The following is a 21300-nucleotide window of genomic DNA, read 5'->3' as shown; positions in this document are numbered from 1 at the left end:
ATTTGTTAGTCAGCTTGTCTATAATTACATGCATGCAGCTTCTCTTCTGTCATTATATGTTGCCCCAGAATAATGTCATAAATCAATAGAATGAATGCTTCAATCTAGCTGACATAGGTAAAGTTATCTATCATCGCTGCTTCTTTCGCGGAGCAAATGACGTTTAAGGACCTGGGAGAAAATGCAATAACTCCACAAAAAAAAAATGTCCAAATGACATCAGTTTGAAAAGGTTGTAAGGAAACAAAAAGCTGTGAAAACCACCCTACATGGCTCTGATAAGATTTCGGCTTGGAGGCATATTTTTATGTGGTTGAAATACTATCAGTTTTTACGAAGCTGATAAAGGTAGCACCTCTACAGGCAGCCTGGTCTCACAGATTATATGTAATATAGTCAAAGTAAATCCGGGACACTGAAATTAGTATGGTTTGTTATGTTTGGGATGATTACATAAAACAGATGGTTACTTAAGGCAAAAACGAAAGTTGTCTTGCAACCCAAAGGTTGCGAGTTCGAATTTCATCACGGTCAATTTTAGCTAATTAGCAACTTTACAACTAGCCTCCTTACTACTTTTTAGCTACTTCACAACTACTTAGTATGTTAGCTAACCCTAACCCTCTTAGCTAACCTTTCCCTAACCCTAACCTTAACCCTTCAACCTAACTGCTAAACTTAACCCTAACCCTAACCCCTAGCCGAGCTAACGTTAGCCAGCTAGCTAATGTTAGCCACCTAACCACCTAGCTAGAATTCGTAACATACATACATTTGAGCAAATTCGTAACATATTGTACATTTTTCAAATTCTTAACATAGTGTAGCCTTCCTTTTTTCAAATTCGTAACATATAATATGAATTGTAATTCGTAACATATCAGTGTTAATTAATAAGAAAAACCTAAATGCAGCCTATAGATAGCCTAGATATAAATTGCACAACAATTATACATTCATGGATGTTTAAGCTAGCCTATTGTTTTGTCTTTATTCAACCCGCCCTTCAACCACACAATATTTAAGTAATGTAAACCCAACCACGGGTTATGAGTCAACCCACGCATCACTAGTTTACATGTCCTAATAATTCGAAAGAAATTACTCAGAAAACCAGGTGTTTTATGCTTACATGATTTTGACCTTTACACTGATTAAGATAAACAGAGTAAGGTGTTTAGGCCTACATGACTATTGCATAATCTGCCTACTGCCATAATCAGTTTAGCCTAAAATATAATTATTAAAGTGAATGTCAATTTTTTAATTGTCCTTCCTTTCTTTCCTTCACTCCCCTTGTTAATTCCTTTTGATTCCTTCCACTGTCATCCTATGCGGTTTATGTGCAGTAATATGGGACAGTAATATAAATCTAATTTTCATAAAATATATAAGCTGTTTACATGAATGGTTATTATATTTCAAAGCACTATCAATAACTATTCATTTTAACACCAAAAGCTAGATTGTTAAATTATAACTGACAGAATGGCTGCCTTATCATTCTAGCGCAAGGTATCATAGTATGGCGTTTAAAAAAATGATTTTCAACGGGTCACCCGATCTAAGAAACCTGACCACATACACTAAAGTGATGTCACACTAACCAAAACCATTTTTTCATGCACAGAACACATGCAGCAACAACCCAATAACATTTGTTGTGATTGGTTCGCAAAATAACCATAGCACCCTCAAACACAAATGTCCCACTACACATGATGTCCCACTAATGCTGACTTCACCACAAGTTATCAAGTAGGCCTATACATACACATACATGTCATGTTTGTTAAAATGCTAACAATTATTAACAATATTAAATGTCATGCTATTAGATATACTGTATATCAATATTATACATCATACTTCTCTAAAAACAGAATTTACAAGAAAACATTTATTGCTACTTTATGCTTGACCTGCATGTTTATGCCCCAGAAATTATGCTTCTGGAGACTGCGGTGAGCTACACAACTTTAGATAGTTCATGTTTCCTATAAGAGAATTGTTGTACTTTGCAAGTTCAAAACTATCCCATTGATAAACACTGTAAATTAAGAACTTTAATAAATACACTTTTATTGATAAGAAATTAAGAATGAATAAACAATTAATAAGTAGGAATAGTAATAAGTTTACAGAATATGTACATATTTGTAAGGATGACATATTATAAGCATTTAGTGTATTTTAAAGTGTAGTTTAAAGTGTTACCTCATATTCTACGCTAGTATGATAACTTGAGAAAAGGTCCAGTAGATAAATTAACACATTACATTTAAAATTATACGGTGTAAGACTGGTGTAAGGCTGTTTTTTCCCCAACAGATTCTGAATAATGGGTGCCTCGGTGTCTGTACGGAACCAAACGCCTTACACTTGGCACTACGAACTTGTCGGTTCGAACGTAAGTATCTGAGTCAATGTAAAATCATGATAGTTATAAACGTAATGTAATGTTGTGACACTTCTGCTGCTAACAGGGACACTTACAGAGAACAAAATCAACAGAATTTAAATATGCCAAGGTAATTGATAATGGTAATAATGTAATTTTGCTGAGTGTAAGGTGCTCTGTGAAATACCTGATCATGATATTTATAAACCTAGATTTTGGCTCTTCCCAATGCTGGCATGCCACTAAGGAAGGCAAACATTATGAAGAGCTGAACTAATAATGGCAGTGTTGATAGAGTTGAATTCTGTTGATGTTGGTAAATGAATAAAGTCGGCCCATTGTGTATGATAATTACATTTTACTGAGTGTAGCCTACCTTTAAGCACTGTGGACTACCTGAAAGGGGCTGTTGGTAGTAAAAGTGCTTATCGATATTGTCCCTGTGACAAAATTAAAACAAGTGTAATATCAGACCTGGAACATTTATTTTGAGATCAATCTCGAAATATATTGAGCAATAAATTGGATCGCTGAAGATTAATCTTAACACATTTCGAGATTGAAAATTAGATCTAGTATTGCTTTTCTGTTTTCCAGGGAGGTGGCAGTGGCACGTTGCATGGCTGGGGTAGTGTAACAAAAAACCTCAACTCTAGGTGGAGACCTTGCTACCTAAAGTTAAGATATGACAATCACAGTTATAACTCCTTCTCATATGAATTCAACAGTAACAAGCAGGACAGGAGTCAAACATTCACTATTATAGAAACCAGTGGCCGTTCACTTATTCAACTACTGTGCGACGCTGAGTCTAATAGTCCAACATGTCCAAACTATGGTAAGTACCTCAAATTCATACAAATCTGCTGAGCTACATTATCTTGTTCAAAATGTTCAGTTTGGAAATAAACCATATATCCTCAATACATCATTTATCAGCAACTAGTATTTGCAACTGAGCCAATTAATGTAAAGGTTTTTCCTTACAATATATAAATACTATAGTATTGGTTCATATGTTCATGAAATAGCAATATTGGCTCAGGGCTGCTATTTTTGTTATTGATCAGTATTTTGTTGGAACAACATTGGCTGTTGGCTACTACGTCTCAAATGGCACCTTATTTGTAAACATGGGCTCTGGCCAAAAGTTGTGCACTACATAGGGAATATGGTGTCATTTGTATTCATCCATCAGGGAAGCAAGAGGAAGACCGTATCAGTCAGCAGCAGGAGGAGGTGGAGCGGCGAAGACAGGAGGAGCAACGAAGACGACAGCAGGAGGAGATGGAGGAGCAACGAAGACGACAGCAGGAGGAGATGGAGGAGCAACGAAGACGACAGCAGGAGGAGAGGAGGCGCCAGGAGCAACTGGAGAGGGAGAGGAGAATCCAGCAAGAAATCGAAAGAGAGTGCGAACTTTCGGGTAAGAAGGTGTCAAAGGGACGAGAAAAGCTGATACAGAAGCTGAGTCTTAAAGGACAACAGCGCCATCACCAGCGTACACAAGTACTACACCAGATGATAGAAGATGATGCTGCAGCAATCGTAAGGGATGAGGTATGAGATATTTAAAAGGGTTGTAGAATTTGTTTTGTTTTGCATTAATGATTTTGTGTTTAGCATTAATGTTGCGTTAACTTAATGATAAACATATTATTATATTTTTCTGAAAATACAGTTTCTCATATTTACATAGAGTTGCCAATTTACATGGGACCACCTCTAATAGAAAAAGTGTTTCTAGTATGACACATACATATTTTATTGCATCTGTACTAAAACATTCCTTTTCTTTACACTTTTTTGTGTTGGAACCATTTTATTCTAGCCAGGGCACTTGAAAAATACGTTTGAAGAGCTTCTGAAGAAGTACAAGATCACTGAAGACAAAAGCATGCAAGAGGACAAACTTGAAAACCGAATGAAAAATCTTCAGAATGAGCTAAGCCTTCAATACTTTGGAGAGCCTCAACTGTCCATCTGGTGTCAGTTGACCATAGATCGTGCTATCAGCCAAGGAGAGCAATCACTCACCGAGAGGTTTAGCATCCTCACGGCTGTGGCAGAGCTAACGTTGACCAACGACTCGGACACAGACAGTAGAGAGGTCCAACTACCTGACTGGGACCAGAAGTATGACTTTCTCATCCGTCTTCTTGAACAGCTGTACAGCACACATCCCACAGTGGTTCAGCAACTTGTTCTGAGCATTCTTGACATGTTCACAGAGGTGTCAGAGAAAAACAAGGGGCTCCTTAGTCAAATTCTCTTCAACATGATCTGGACACCTTCAGAAATTTTGCTCTTTTTGCGAGGTGTTTCAGGCATAAACCAAGAGTTAGCAACCTCAATCCTTCATACAGTGCGGACGAACAAGCTGGATCTTCTCTCTCACTCTCTCTGCCCTGAAAGAAAAAGAGCCTGTCAACTCTCTCTACAATGGTATGCTGAGGCAGAAGGGGACAAGGATGCCAACACCATTGTAAATGAAATGCGAAATGAAAAGTACCCAGAAAATACTGTCCATAATGGAGGAAATTCTAGGATATGGACAGAGGAGCTTCCAAAACATGCAAAGGGAGGACTTGGATCAGGTAAAGATAGAGGAAGCAAAGCAGATGATCAAGTCTCTGGATTTTACTAACCCTGACCTTGCTGTTCTCAAGGAGGTCCTAATAAGGATGTCTATGGCTGTGCAAGACTGCTCAACCATTTACACTCAAAACGGTAAGAACATAGAAAGCTACTTTCCTCGCATCACTCCGCTGGAGTCACTGCTCACTGCTGAGAAAATAGAAGGCTACTTTCCCCGACTCACTCAGTTGGCATCACTGCTCATGCTCCTTCTACCAAAGTTAACAGGGAAAAAGGTATCCTTCTGGAAATCGGCACAGGTGAAGGGAAAATCTTGCATCTTGGCTATGTTTGCCACCATCCAGGCCATCCCGGCACTAAGGTTGACATTGTGACAAGTTCTCCAGTCCTTGCTCGCTGAGACCAAGAGGAGTGGAAGAAACTGTATGACATGTTTGGTGTCACATCCTCTGTTGTGCCACCACCACAGATCAGGGAAGCTCCCTGAAAGCAAGGATAGTAGGCTACAGAGGCTTACAGAAACAATTACGTTTACGGAACCGTTGGCAGCTTTGCAGCAGACGCATTGAGGCAGGAATTCGAGAAGGACACCACACGTGGGGAGAGGAGTTCGACATGGTGATTGTGGATGAAGTGGACTACATGACTTTGGACAATGGAGTTCAGGTGACGTTTCTATCCCACGAGGCAAGTGGCCTGAGGCACCTCGACCAGAGTCCTTGCTAGCATATGGGCCATGGTATCTATGTGTCAGCCAATTGAGATGGAAGATACTGGAGAGATTGAGTGGGCACACTGGAATCCAACATTTCCACAAGGCTGCAAAGTTAGCTGTTATCGGTCCAGCGACATCTCAAAGAATTCTCTGAATTTCACATTTGGAGCCGGAGTAGAGTTGGGTATCTATTCAGATGAAGATTTTGACATGTTCATGCAAGCTCTAGAGAACGCAGAGAAACACGATACAACTGAGAACAGGAAAACTGTTGATACATTCATGGCCAAAGTTGGAATTACTCAACAGTGTGATCTGCTCACCATCATGGAGAAAGCACTGGAGAATGATGTGGCCATTGACTGTTACTCTGTGACAAACAATAAAGCCGTGCTGGTTGAGGAGAAAAAGTTGCACAACAACCCTGATATCCTGGAAATCTAAATGCTTCTCCTCGAGAATGGACGAGCCAGTGAGATCATACCAGAAGACAAACTCATTAAGGCAACTGTCTCTGAGCTGAAGTTTAAAATCAAATATTCTGGCAACTCTCAGTCAAACTCAGAGTTTCTTGTGATCCCCTCTTTCCTTGAGAAATACCTTGAGAGATCGGTTACCAGTCTTTGTGGAAAAGCGCCTGAAAGCCATCATGATGATACAAGGCAGAGAGTACATGATTGATCAGACATTGGAAGCGGTCAGAGACGAGCATCTCTACCATGCCATCATCCCAGTGGACTTCCAGGCCAGTGGAGTGTTGAAAGAACAAACGCTGGGGGACGGCCTGCAGCAGTTTCTGGAGATGAAACACCAGCTGGCAACCACTCCTTTGTCCAATGTGACAAATTACCTGTCAAACTTCCATTACTTTCAAAAGTACCTAAAAGGGAATGGGATATTTGGTGTGTCTGGGACATTAGGGGGCGATGCCGACAAAGATTTCCTGCAAGGCATTCACGAAACAACGCTACACAATACCAGCTCACCGCCATAAGAAGGTTGTTGAGCTTCCAGCAATTCAGGTCAGTCGGGCAAGCCCAGTGGATGGAGATCCTCTGTAAGACAGCAATGAGAGTGGCAGACATTGGTCAGGTTGTCTTGGTCATATGTGAGGATGTCAAGACCCAAAGAGCTTCTGAAAGAAAATAGGGGCGAGAATCCACATCCCCCATCACATTATACACAATCAGTAGAAACACAACATTGAGAGTACCAAATTCAGAGGGGGACATATAATCATAGCCACAAATCTAGGAGGTCGTGGAACAGATGTCAAGGTTGATCAGGATGTCAACCTATGTGAGTGGCCTCTTCGTCCTCCTGACACATTACTCTGGCAGTCGTAGAGTGGAGAAACAGGTGTTCGGAAGAACTGGTCGGAAGGGACCGGCGTGGTCCAGATGATCCTCCGTGGGGATAACCTTGCCCCAGCATACGAGGCCAGCCTGTGGAGATCATGAGACAACTGAGAGAGAGTCACGAAGTCCAACGCATCAAAGATATGGAGACAGATGAGCTTCTCGAAATCAAAATAAAAGAGGACCTGTTTGGCACGTTTTGCGAATTTCTTGACAAGTTTGGAGCAACTTCACAAAACAGGAGAGAGAGATGACCTGTCGGGAATGGGGCCGAAAGATGTCCCTGAGTGTTTTAAAGATAAAGGCCCTAAGTTTGATTACCATCCGGCACTCAATGCTTTGAAAGAAACATGGGCATTGTGGCTTACCCTTCACGAGGAGCACATCCGTCGGCACGAAGATATCAGTGTTCTTAAAGCAGACCTTCTTGAGCATATCACAAATAGGGGGCAACATGCTGCTGAATGGAAAAAGTCAAAACTTCTATGACCACTAAAGCAGGCTACCGGCAGAACTGACTTGCACCTCCGCAACAAAACTAAGTGTGACTATGAAGCAAAGTCCTACTGGAAAGATGTTGAAGAGTGTGACCCTTTTTACAGTGCCGTGGCACTGTACAACCAAGCCTTCATCACCATCAACATGGGCAAAGATGGCTACAAAACAGAGGCAAGGGAATTACTGGAAAGGGCAAAGACATCTGTGGATGTTTACTTGTCAGAAACAACAAATACCATGTTTTTTTTTTCAGATTGCCACAATTGGCATTTTTGAACCACATCATGAAGGAGAACGCAACTTTCTAAAGCAAATAGATTCCAGGATGAGCATTCACAAAGCTTGGATACTTAACATTGACCTTGTGGTAAATAAACTTAAAGAGCTTGAGGGTGAAGGCATGGCCATAACAGAGGTATCGTCAGTGTACAGCCTCTCAGAAAATCAAGACTACATCACAGCAAATGAACTCACGGCCTTGTATGACAATGGCCTGTGCATTGTGTTTGAGGTGAAAAAGAAGCCCGAGTTCAGCTTTCACGCTTTGATTTGTTTCTTCATCGGTGTGTGTCAGGTCATCCTTGGAGTTCTGGTTTGTGCCCTGTCGTTTGGCGCTGGAACCCAGATTGGCTTTAGTCTCATCTCTGAAGGAGTCTCCGACATGATTGAAGGGATAACTGGCATGATATCGGGCACATTCAATTGGGTGCAATGGGCCATCTCCAAAAGCATCAGCATTGGGATGTCTCTGCTCTCCGCAGGGTTCAGCGCCATTAAAAAAGTTGCCATCACAGCATATAAAGTCCTCAATGGTACTAAGAAACTCTCATCTGTCGCAAAGGAAATCATTGGCACAGGAAAATATGTTTTCAAGTCCGCAAAGGGAGCGGTAAAAAAAAATCTCCAAAGAAACAATTAAGACTGCAACAAAGAAACTGGTATCCCCTACAAACATGAAGGTGGCTCTAAAACACGCAACCAAGTATGCATTTCAGGAGGTAGGGAAGCAGAGTGTAATCGCAGGAATTAACTACGGCATTGATGCTGGAATTGGGGCCATCTTTAAAATTATTTTAGAAAAAGCTTTCAAAGACATGGTCACTTCAACAGTCAAACAGAATGCCGAACTAGGTCTTAGTCTCACTAAGTACATTGGCTCTGCAGTACCTAAAGGAGCTTTGCAGAACCGCAGCAATTATAAAATTGACTCAAAGCTTGAACAACAAATTAAAGATTTAGTTCAAGTTATGACAAAATATCTTATTCCTGGCCTCATGACTGATGCCACCACATCCCAAGTCAGTGATGTTATGAGCAGACTCTCTGAGGTGTGCAATAATGCAACTGACCTTGTGGAAAAAAAGTGGGACACATTGCATTGCAAAAGGAGTCAAAATAAGTGTAGAAATAGCTAAACACACCACAACCTTGGTCCAAATGATTCAATCCATTCCTACAGAACATGTTATCAGTGACATATTTGTCCACAAATTTAAAAAAAGAAATAGAAGAGCAGCAAAGAAATCTGGAGCAGTATGACCAAGATGGCAGACATGACTTACCAGATGTGATTCGCCTGAAGGATGAGTTCCTAAGCTCCATTTCGGAAAGTGTCTCCCAAGCATTCGTAGATGCTTGTGCTGGTCATATGTCCGACTTTGTGACGCGACAATTCAAGAAGAAGGTCAATGCAGTCACTGGAAAAGTTGTTGACAATGTACTTGGCAGATACAAAACTGAGGGCTTTTTCCAGGACCGGCAGCCTAAACATGATATGAAGTCAGCCAGTCAGAAGACTGGGAAAGCTCTGTCAGAGACTGAAACAAAATAACTCCTGGATTATGCAGAGAAGATTGGTGATGTTAATAGACCAGCCTCGGCCCTGGACATTTATATCCTCACAAACAGTGACCTGCTCCATGTTAAAGGCATCCAGTTCAAAGTGGTGGATCAACATGGGAAAACACTCTCAGAGGAGTCCTACCCGGGAATGAACAGCTCAGCCGGCCAAATCACTCTACGGCTGACCAAAGAGCCTGAGGAAACACACAGGTATTTGTCCTAAACTGTTTGGTAGACCTTCATCAACAATACTGCAAATCTCCCCAAATTAGGATCTCTCCAATTAGAACTACATTAATGAGAACCAATGGTGCTCTTTATTTCTGCTCTTTCAGTGAGAAAGGAATCCTCTCTAAAGCAAAAGACAGAATCCAAGGAGTAGAAAGTCCATACAGTGGTCACTTTGACATCATCCAAGATGGCAAAGTAATCCCTGTGCGCTCAGAGAACCAGAACTGCCTGTACCATGCCCTAGCACAGGCAATATCTAACAGGTCAGAGGATGAGATCAAGAGTCAAGCTGTGAATCTACGAAACAATGTTAAAGACCAGGTACTGTAGGCCTACGCATGTCTACGTATAGTTTAAATCATTCTTAAACTAAATAACTTTCTGAAATATGTAATTTTAATCAAATCCAACAAAGGAACTCTAGGAAATTAAGATGATTGGTAGATATCAACTGTCCCTAAATAAAATAAATGAATATAACAGATTGCACCTTTAACCTTGGTTGTGGAGTAATTGGAGTTATTGATACCTGTTATGTCTTCCCATAGATCAAAGGGAACCTTCATGCTCATAGTGAAATGGTAAAAACCCAGAAGGCCTATGATGCACTCAAGAAAAATCATGGAAAATATGCTATAGTTGGAGGGGTAGGGCCGACAGCAAAGACAAGTGATGATGAGGAATATGGTCACGATATCAGTCCCATTAAGTATATTCCTTATAGTTCCTCAGGGATAAATGAGGAGGACATAGCCTATGCGTACCAACTTGGATTAGTTGGTCCTTACAAAAGGTAATTTAGCATAATATTTGTTTTATTTTTATATAGGCATTGTTCAAATCTACCAATGTAATTATAATGACCCTGCATTGTTTTTCACATTTGAATATATTATTAAGACCAGAAATGTATATAATAATTCATAAAGCATTGACATACAAATTGTATAAATAGATGTGCTTACTTGAATTGTACTTTCATAGTACAACCTTTTCTCTTCTATCCCCTCATCAGAGTCAAAAACACCAGACTTATCTCTGAATACATGGGGGAAAGAGGCGTTGTGGAGGCAGACCATATCCCACCAAAGAGTTCCCTGAAGCTGGCCAGAGACCAACAATCTCAGATGAAAGATCTTCAACAGAAGAATCCAAAGCTTTACGATATGATAAACAGAATTGGATCAGATTCAAATGGAGAGAACCTGCCCACAATGCGGGTTCTCAAACAGCATCACATGAATGCTCTAACCACTGGAGCCAGTAAGGCATCTGTCATCTGCAGGTGAATTATCTATTATTATACAGTGCATTCGGAAAGTAGTCAGACCCTTTGACTTTTTCCACATTTTGTTACGTTACAGCCTTGTAGTCAACTTCAGAGCAATCCAAAAAATAAAGACTTCTAATCCTACAACACTACAATACCCATAAACCCCATTGCTTAATAAGCATCCAATTATCTTAATTTTACAGAATAATGTCAGTACTCGATTTCCAACAGAACTGTAATCAAACCAACTCATGCATAGAAACTCCAAAAATGCAAATTTTATTCAATCAGTCTTTTGCCAAGTCTCTGTGAAATTGTCATAACATCAAATATCCTGTAGGGGAAGATTTTGTAAACAGAACAGCACTAGCCTGATATTTGACTCGATCCTCTGTTGCGTCACACCTTGTCACGTGATGTACACGTCAGCACCTCCTCTCTTTCTCTCTTTCTCCTCTCGTCCCATCGCCTCTCATATGACAAAAGAACAGAGAAACAAACAAGAATTTAGCAGTTTATGCAGTCACCGAGTCACTTCAACCATTCAATATTCCTCCGTTCACATTCGCTCTAAGAATTAACTCAGGAATCGCATAAACAGCTCAATAACATTTTTATTTTATTTACTTATTTAATTACTTTTATTTTTAATCCGTCAACATATCTCTCTCATTTATCAATTCAATATGTCTCAAGAAAACAGTTTCATCGTCAAACAACAGCCGATGTAACAACTAGAATATTCCATTCGTGTTCAAATCTCTCCTCTTTGTTCCTTCGTCTGTGTCCCCCCTTGCACCGTGTAGCAGAGGATTGACCTACCCCTACGTCACTCTAGTGTCGTAAAATCACACGCATGCGCAGTACATTCATCCATACGATTTTACCGTGGAAGGGAGCTTCTCAGCTCTCTCCCCAACCCAAACAGAAAGTTAACAGTCCCGCTGTAACTCTGTTTTCTCCTCATAGTCAAACAACATTTAACAGAGCTCACAAAGCATAGAACCTAAATTCTACACACACAAACATAATTTAAGAGGCTTTATTCCATCCCTCTAAGGTCACATGGTAGCATGTAGCATGCAGCATAATTAGCATTTAGCATTAGCATGTATGTAACATGTGGCATGTAACATGTAGCATGTACCCTACATTGCGCCTTAAATTTATTTTTCTTTGTTCCTAACTTTAGGCTGCCGTGAGTTATGGATATTCTATGAGAGGTCACATCAGACAAATGCTTCGTCAAACACCAGCTTAGCTTCCGAGGTCAGACGATATCGGGTGTATTCAGGCTGGTATGTCCGTAAGCGAGTGAACAACTCTTGGTACACTATATAAAGACATGAACAAAATGTATCAGTGATTCGTATTTCCATGCAACTTAATGAACAGACTAAAAACAAAGGCTGAATGTACTGCCTATATTTTCAGGGAAACGCACTGTCTATTATTTAATTTGATCAGGTTAGGACAGCACATACAAACTGCATTTAGTCCAATAAAAATACAGGATATTATTAGCGTGATAAATAAAAGGCAGTTGCTCCATGACACATGTATTTTGAGGGAAACGCACTGACTATTATTTAATTTGATCAGGGCAGGGCAGGGCAGCACATACAAACTGCATTTAGTCCAATAAAATACATGATATTATTAGGGTGATAAATAAAAGGCAGTTGCTCCATGACACAAGAGTACTCTCTAGTGGAACAAAAAGCTTACAGCACCTGGTATTCCCAGGCAGTCTCCCATCCAAGTACTAACCAGGCCCAATCCTGCTTAGCTTCTAAGCGCAGGAACAACTTTTGGTACACTATATAAAGACATGAACAAAATTTACCAGCGATTCGAATTTCCGTGCAACTTAATGAACCGACTAAAAACAAAGGCTGAATGTACTGCCTATATTTTGAGGGAAACGCTTTGTCTATTATTTACTTTGACCAGGGCAGGGCAGCACATACAAACTGCATTTAGTCCAATAAAAATACATGATATTATTAGGGTGATAAATAAAAGGCAGTTGCTCCATGACACATATATTTTGAGGGAAACGCACTGTCTATTATTTAAATTGATCAGGGCAGGGCAGGGCAGCACATACAAACTGCATTTAGTCCAATAAAATAACATTATATTATTAGGGTGATATATAAAAGGCAGTTACTTCATGACACAAGAGTACTCTCTAGTGGAACAAAAAGCTTACAGCACCTGGTATTCCCAGGCGGTCTCCCATCCAAGTACTAACCAGGCCTGATCCTGCTTAGCTTCCGAGATCGGACGAGATCAGGCATATTCAGGCTGGTATAGCCGTAAGCGCAGGAAAAACTCTTGGTACACTATATAAAGACATGAACCAAATTTACCAGTGATTCGAATTTCCGTGCAACTTAATGAACCGACTAAAAACAAAGGCTGAATGTACTGCCTATATTTTGAGGGAAACGCTTTGTCTATTATTTAATTTGACCAGGGCAGGGCAGCACATACAAACTGCATTTAGTCAAATAAAAATACATGATATTATTAGGGTGATAAATAAAAGGCAGTTGCTCCATGACACATATATTTTGAGGGAAACGCACTGTCTATTATTTAAATTGATCAGGGCAGGGCAGGTCAGCACATACAAACTGCATTTAGTCCAATAAAAATACATGATATTATTAGGGTGATAAATAAAAGCCAGTTGCTCCATGACACATCTATTTTGAGAGAAACGCACTGTCTATTATTTAATTTGATCAGGGCAGGGCATGGCAGCACATACAAACTGCATTTAGTCCAATAAAAATACATGATATTATTAGGGTGATAAATAAAAGGAAGTTGCTCCATGACACAAGAGCACTCTCTAGTGGAACAAAAGGCTTACAGCACCTGGTATTCCCAGGCAGTCTACCTTCCAAGTACTAACCAGGCCCGATCCTGCTTAGCTTCCGAGACCGGATGAGATCAGGCATATTCAGGCTAGTATGGCCGTAAGCGCAGGAACAACTCTTGGTACACTATATAAAGACATGAACAAAATGTATCAGTGATTCGTATTTCCATGCAACTTAATGAACCGACTAAAAACAAAGGCTGAATGTACTGCCTATATTTTCTGGGAAACGCACTGTCTATTATTTAATTTGATCAGGTTAGGACAGCACATACAAACTACATTTAGTCCAATAAAAATACATGATATTATTAGGGTGATAAATAAAAGGCAGTTGCTCCATGCATTCACTAACTGTAAGTCGCTCTGGATAAGAGCGTCTGCTAAATGACTAAAATGTAAATGATGGCAGCTGGTCCTTTTGTGGCAGGGCTGAAATGCAGTGTAAATGTTTTTGGGGGATTAAGTTCATTTTCATGGCAAAGAGGGACTTTGCAATTAATTGCAATTCATCTGATCGCTCTTCATGACATTCTGGAATATATGCAAATTGCCATCATCAAAACTGAGGCAGCAGACTGTGAAAATTAGTATTTGTGTCATTCTCAAAACTTTTGACCACGACTGTATGTACTGACATGTATGTGTAACTGATAGATGCACACACACGACATGTTCATGTTTCTAAATGTATGTCAATTGTATTTTGTCTGTAATGTCTTGTTCGTTATGTGTCGGACCCCAGTAAGACTAGCTGTCACCATTGATGTCAGCTAATGGGGATCCTAATAAATCAAATCAAATCAATAGAGGATAGGCTGTGCTCAGTAAACTGACTATAGTGTGCAAGCCCACCTCCTGTCCTGACTGAGCAATTGATTTCTCCAGTCTCTGAAAACTGCATTAGCCAAAACACATTGGTCGAGAGAAGGTCAGTGCCATCATGATGATGGAACGACAAGTTCACTAAACCCAGCACTCAATCACACAGGCATATGCATGCACGTACACACACACACACAAACACAGGCAGATAGGCAGGAATGCATGCATGCGCACATACACATATATTTGTGTATTGATTCTGATATTACAACACCTTGCACTATTCACTGAGATAACACCACTAGACCAGAGTCCCAAGGTACAGTATATGATTCCCCGTCCTACCTAGTTCTGCTTGGTTTAATGTTTGAAGTTAAAATGTTTATCCTGTAAATGTATAATAGACTTCATGCCGGCTGTGACCACATGGCTGCCTTTATTTGTTTAGCTACTGGCCCTCACTAAAAGGAATCCAATAAGCCATCAGGATGCACCCTGTGGCCTTACAAGTGTCTAGGGGTCTGAAAGGAAGACTAGGTAGAGTGCATAAACACACTGACAGACACACATAGAAGAAAACACACATCGTCCCTCTATAGAACACTTACTACCAACACACCCACATGTACATTAACCCTCTGAAACACATACACACACCCTGCATTTATCTGGCCATTAATGGTCTTGGCTGGAGGATGAAGGCATTTGTTATCGTCTTCAGGAGAGGCCAAGGTTTGTTCATCATCACTACCCAGGAGGCACCACTCTGATCTCTCTGTGCCAGTCTTTGTGTGCGGCTCTCTGTGGATTCACCCAGGCTCACTAGCCTGTAAAGCAATCTAATCTTCACTGGACTGCAAGAGCCTTACTGCCTTTACAGAGAGCTGCAGGGCTAAACTGTAGCCAAACACTGAACTGGCAGTTTTTTATCGTTTTTCAAATTAATGGCAACATTAATGATCTTTACTATCATTGGATAAAAACATATTACACATGTAACAGTCTTGGGAGGATAAAGAAAGAGAGAGAGAGAGAGAGAGAGAGAGAGAGAGAGAGAGAGAGAGAGAGAGAGAGAGAGAGAGAGAGAGACAGGAGAAGGATACATTGGATAAATGGACTGACATTTTTGAAGGGAATCAATTCAGTTACCCCACTGAAACTTGCACTTGTGTGTAGCCTATGTTATGATGTGTAGACTATTTTATGATGTGTGTTGTACTAAACAGTATATTAGAAAACCATTCATGATTGCTTTACATACAACATTTGGTCATTGACATACTGTATGTAGTCATTTGATGCTCTCTGTTGGCCTTTTTAAGGCATAGCAGCACAGCACTGCCTCCCCATGCTCTCCCATACAGATGACAAAGATGGTGAATAATGAAGGTGTCGCATAAAGGCTGTTTACCTATCTCTTATGCTACATGTGGCGGCGATCTGCTTTTAATAGTGCAGACATAGAAGATGTGTGAATATAGATGTGTTGCCATGACTCTTGCCCGCTGGCCTGCATGTATTCACTGAGTAGACTCTTGGACTACAACAAGTATGTATTCTGATTGCCAACAGTAGTAATATGTTGAGTGTGGCACTTGATAATCAACTTTATAATCATTCTCAATGTGGAGTGATTGACCTGTGCTCAGCCACCCTCTCCTTGCAACATGATGCAGGCAGGCAATAGATGAGAAAACAAAGTGCTTCAATAGGGTGAAGGCAGAGGTTGAATATGAGTACAGGCAGAGAGAGAGATGGAGAGAGAAGGAAAGAGAGAGACAGACATACAGATGTAGGATCTTAATTTGAGCCAGTTTGCTACAGCAGGAAAATAATTTTGCAGCAACAGGAAATGTGAATTATGATGTGGATTATAATTAATGGACATTTTTTGTAGGGGGTTGATACATTTTCTGTTTGGGCAAATCAAGTCTGACATTTTAAAATGGAAATGACAAACTTTAGAAGCCTTTTGTAATACAATACAAGTTTGCATTTCTTGCTCTGCAGTACAAATCTCAGCAACAAAAGAGTGATCAAATTAAGATCCTACATCTGTACAGACAGACAGACATACAGACATACAGGCAGACTAGGTCTATAGTAATAGGCTGCTCCAGTGTTCTGGAACTTGATGATGTCACAATGCCACTTTACCAGGGATGGAGCACTAGTTATTATAAGGGAACATTATGAGGTAACGTTGCCACGGAAACACACTTCTAACATAATCCCAGACCACATTAAAATTGTTAGACAAGCTCAGGAAGAGCGTGTTAGCTACATCTCTCAACCTATAACTGATTTGATTGATTACAACAGTACACTACCCTAGCGTGTTATGGGTCAGACACTTAGTGACCCTGTCCCTCTGGTCCCCACAAACATAAAAATAAACCCAAGGAGAAGAGCATCCCTCCAGCCCTGACCTTTCTTCAGCTGTTTACACTGCTGAGCTGCGTCAGGATGAAGAAGACACCATTTGATCCCTCCCAGAGTGGTGAGGGGAGAAAGGCAACAACGATACACGATACGAACAACAATAATGACTCTGATACTGGTGAGTGTGAGGAGGTGTCTATTGACTAGTGCTGCCACATAGTACAATTATTTAGGCTTCACTTGGAGGAAATGTTTCACTTACAGGCTCTGACTATTCTGCAGGTGATGTGAAAAGGATCAAGGACAAGAGTAAAGGAAAGGTTCGGAAAGAGAAAGTTTGGATTGAAGTTCAGAAATCTCAGGACCACAAACGCAGAACGACACCGGAAACAGAAAAAGACATTAAACAAAGATCTAACTCTGTAAGACATCCAAACCTGCTTATCAATGAGGATTTGCCAATGCATTTGATAATTGATAATGACCACAATAAGGAAAACACAGTATATTGTGTTGAATTTGATACTTTGACACTGCTTGACAAATGTGATAATGTCACAATGCCCCTTCGGATGGGGTAGGCCCTACTAGTTAAAAAGTCTTAACGGAATCCTTGGAACGTCCCAACTCTGACCTTACCCCCATTGAAGTTGAAATTGAAATGGTTAAGGTAAGGGTTAAGGTTAGAGTTAGGGTAAGGGTAGAGGTAAGGTTAGGGTTTAGGGTAGGGATGTCTCAAGGATCTCGGATAGCACTAACCCTAGTTATTATTGGGTAACATTTTGCCATGGAAACACACTAGAGCTCATTGGCTATTGATATTGTAGTTTGAAATATCAGTAGATTTCTAACTGATGTACTGATTGTGACCCTGAGGTCTCCCCTGTGGAGAAAGCAAAGGAGACCCAGCAGAAAGAGAAGAAGCAGAGCATCTATCCAGCTGTGGCGGCCCTGCAGCTGTTCAATCTCTTCTGCTGTGGAGGGAAAGTCAAGCTGAAGAAAACTCGTCCCTCTCAGCACAGACAGAGTAAAAACGACCAGGACGAAGATAATGCATCTGATACTGGTGAGTGTTATGGGTTGTCTGTTGATTAGATATAGAATGATATTGCTCCACTTGGAAAGATGTGTCTTCAAAATCAAAATGTCTAATCTAAACAGGCTCAGACTGGTCTGGAGGAGATGTTACAACCAAAAAGGTCAAGGACAAGAGTAATGGAAAGGTAGGGAGGGAGAAAGACTGGACTGAAGTCCAGCTATTGAAATCATCTCAAGACCACGAACCCAGAAGTACAACACCAGAAACAGACAAGGGAACTAATTTGGGACAAAGACCGAACTCTGTGAGACAAGCAAACATGCTGTATCATATTTTATTGTGAGCAAAAGATCTTTCCCATAATGTTTTATCATTGGGTATTGCAATTGTCTTATGCAGGCAAATCAAAGGACACCCCGGCAAGTGAAGACCCATGTGGAGAAAATTTACATAAGTCCTGACTCTCCGACTCTACCACGTGCCCACGTAAGTTACTGAAACCTGACTTACTATACGGACAGACAGAGATTCACACATCCAGGCAGTTTCCCCTCTGACCTCAACCTAACCCCCCTTTTCCTCCGGGTAGAGCTCCCTCTCCCAGTTCTCCCTGGCTAGGAACCTGGCCATCCTCCCACTGGAGTGGCAGCTACCTGGAGTCCCTCTGACCACCTCGTCTATGGCAACTAGGACAGAGAGAAAGCCATCCACTACCAACACTTCGACACAGGCGCAGACAGAAACACAGACAACAGATATGAACACAGACACACAGACCACTGCCAACTCTCAGAGACAGATCTCCATGGTGACCACCCAGTCATCAGAGACCATGACAGAGGTTCATACATCAGACTCAAGCACCCAGAACTCCACTCCTGACATGGCACTGACCCCTGAGAGCACTAACGACATGATCGCTACTTATGAGGATGTGAAGGATGACTCTGCTGAAGATTTGATCTCCACCCTAACAGACACCTCTATGGAGAAATCCGTCAGTGAGACCAGCCTGAAAGCCCTCATCGCTGAGGATGAGGAAGATAACAATGAGATGAAGGATATGGCTGCCTCCGCTATCCCTGCTACTGATAATGCCAATGAGGATGCAAAGCTACTGGAGCTACTTTATTATTATTATTATTATTACTTTATGACTACATGTTGACAGTGGAGACCGAGCTGTAGGCCTAATGAACATTTCAATATAGCAAAAGCTATACTATGATCATTTAATAAAAACAGTTAATATTTCTGCAGAAAATGTTCACTACTGTTGATATGTCAAGCAGCATGCTTAGGTTAGGCATATGTGTTTGAATTCACCAAAACTAATACATAAACAAAAAATATATCAAACCACTACAGGTAGGGAAGAGTGAATACATCAGCATTGAGTTAATTTGGTCAATAATGATCCATGGGCATATTACATTCTGTAAAATATGAAATAACAATCACCCACAGTGAATACAAAGCAGACATGTTCTATTTTCTCCCTCTGTCCTTCCCTCCCATGTCCTGATGAGGTTTAGATTGTCTTGTTATCCACCCCTTCAACTGTTTAGCATTTTAATAACGCCTCGCAATCTCAGGGCCTAATTATTTTTGATTCACATGCTTAAAATAGAGCCCACATATCACCACATATCTGAGCGGCCTGAAGGTGCTGTGTTACTGGTGGGTTTCCAACAGATTACAGGGAGATTGGTGAAATAAGTCAACCTAAATAGGGACGATAGGAACATTATCATACTACAGCCTCATTCTCTTTGCCTATATTACAGCAGGGAGGATATATTGGTGTCATCAGAGTAATGGAGTACCACACATACTGTATGTACCTCATGTTTTCACACATCATGATGTAGTCCTTGTAAGATAACTCTGGAGCGTGATCTTGTCGTTTTATCATCTTGAAGGGTGACAGAATAGTGAGCTTTATCCATGACTTTGAGAATGTAGTTATTTTATGAATTCTCACAGGTACGATTTCTGTCAAACTGCACTTTTCTGTCTCTGTCATGCCTGCGGTCACCAGATGTACAGCCTCCCCCAGAGCTGCATATTCCAGTGGCCTACATGCATGGATAATGAGCTGAGAGAAGTAGTTGCAGCACATCGTTTTAGGCTACAGCCAAGCTCTATCTTTAACCTGAGAAACATCTTAGTCCTACATGAGTGCACTCTCCACAACAAAGACCAGCCTGACATCAACATACTGTTGATAAAGTAGACATTGAATTAAATCAACATAACATAGACACTGTACATGTATTTTTGATGATTGTTAATCTAGAAAAGACGCAGAACATATTAACTCTGAAAGGGAGAGAGAGAGAGAGAGGGGGGATGAATGGGTGGATAGAGGAGGACAGTACAAGGGATGGTGAGATGTGTCCATTTATGAATTCAAATATTCCAACTCCCCAATAAGAGGATCAAAGGTTCTCTCACCCAGGTGTACAAACAAACAGACATGCACGGACACACACCTACACACACAAAAATACCCACGCACACACCCACTCCTCTATCCACATGAAGTGGTCAGGGCATCACAGTGATTTAGCTACAAGGACATTGAGAGAAGCCATTTCTCTGCTCTAGAGACTGTAACATTGATGAGGTTCACTGGACGCTCAAACACACCTCCAACATGTCCGTGAATTAAAAGATTACAACATCATTTTAATCCAAGTACTTTTCATATGACTGCACAGTTAGATAAGTATTACTACAGTGAGGACAATTAATAGAGATCCACACTCTTTTCACACTTCGGTAGGCTATCTATGCCAGGGGCTATTCTAGATCCTGAGCTATGAGAATCCCTTGACCTGGCCGAGCTCCCCTCACTGTACTGTAACACCAGGCTAACACCTATCAAGAGTAATCATGGCTTTAAGTGACCAGTCTATCCTCAGGGGGATACTCCTGACAACACATTGACAGCCAGGCTCTATTACGGTCTGTCAGCTGCTGTTTTTGCTGGCTCTGTCTTTACCCTGCTCATAGGACATGATGGACAGTGTGTGTGTGTGCGTGTGTGTGTGTGTGTGTGTGTGTGTGCGTGCGTGCGCTTGCGTACATGCGCTCATGCCTATGCACGCATGCCTATGTTTGTGTGTGTCCGTGTCTGCATTAATGTGTGTGTGCATGCGTTCCTATGCATGCATGCGTGGGTGCACATGCAAATCTGTGTGTGTGTGTGTGTGTATGTGTGTGTGGGTGTATGACTGAGG

At 41.0% G+C, this 21300-nt stretch overlaps 1 protein-coding gene, 1 long non-coding RNA gene, 1 other non-coding gene and 1 pseudogene across 3 annotated transcripts in view; 2 read left to right on the top strand and 2 right to left on the bottom strand.

Moving 5' to 3' along the window:
* Window positions 1-9592: 9592 nt before the first annotated feature.
* LOC121583402 lies at window positions 9593-10232 on the top strand. Its single transcript, XR_006003515.1, has 3 exons — window positions 9593-9622; window positions 9748-9964; window positions 10192-10232. It is a non-coding gene; the product is annotated as an uncharacterized LOC121583402 (long non-coding RNA).
* Window positions 10233-13124: 2892 nt separating this feature from the next.
* Window positions 13125-13243, bottom strand: LOC121583752. The gene has a single exon (XR_006003608.1). It is a non-coding gene; the product is annotated as a 5S ribosomal RNA (ribosomal RNA).
* Window positions 13244-13793: 550 nt separating this feature from the next.
* Window positions 13794-13912, bottom strand: LOC121583644 (annotated as a pseudogene).
* Window positions 13913-17568: 3656 nt separating this feature from the next.
* LOC121582757 overlaps window positions 17569-21300 on the top strand; it is a 7532-nt gene continuing 3800 nt past the window's right edge. Inside the window, exons 1-5 of the mRNA XM_045216643.1 lie at window positions 17569-17593; window positions 17912-18082; window positions 18178-18239; window positions 18455-18541; window positions 18645-19163. Of these exons, the coding sequence (XP_045072578.1) occupies window positions 17569-17593; window positions 17912-18082; window positions 18178-18239; window positions 18455-18541; window positions 18645-19163 (864 nt within the window). The remainder of the gene's footprint in view (window positions 17594-17911; window positions 18083-18177; window positions 18240-18454; window positions 18542-18644; window positions 19164-21300) is intronic.

The sequence above is a fragment of the Coregonus clupeaformis genome, unplaced genomic scaffold (assembly GCF_020615455.1).
Source record: "Coregonus clupeaformis isolate EN_2021a unplaced genomic scaffold, ASM2061545v1 scaf0764, whole genome shotgun sequence".
Taxonomy (NCBI): domain Eukaryota; kingdom Metazoa; phylum Chordata; class Actinopteri; order Salmoniformes; family Salmonidae; genus Coregonus; species Coregonus clupeaformis.
Note: the sequence above shows the minus strand (reverse complement) of the source record. Positions and strands in the feature narration are given on the sequence as shown.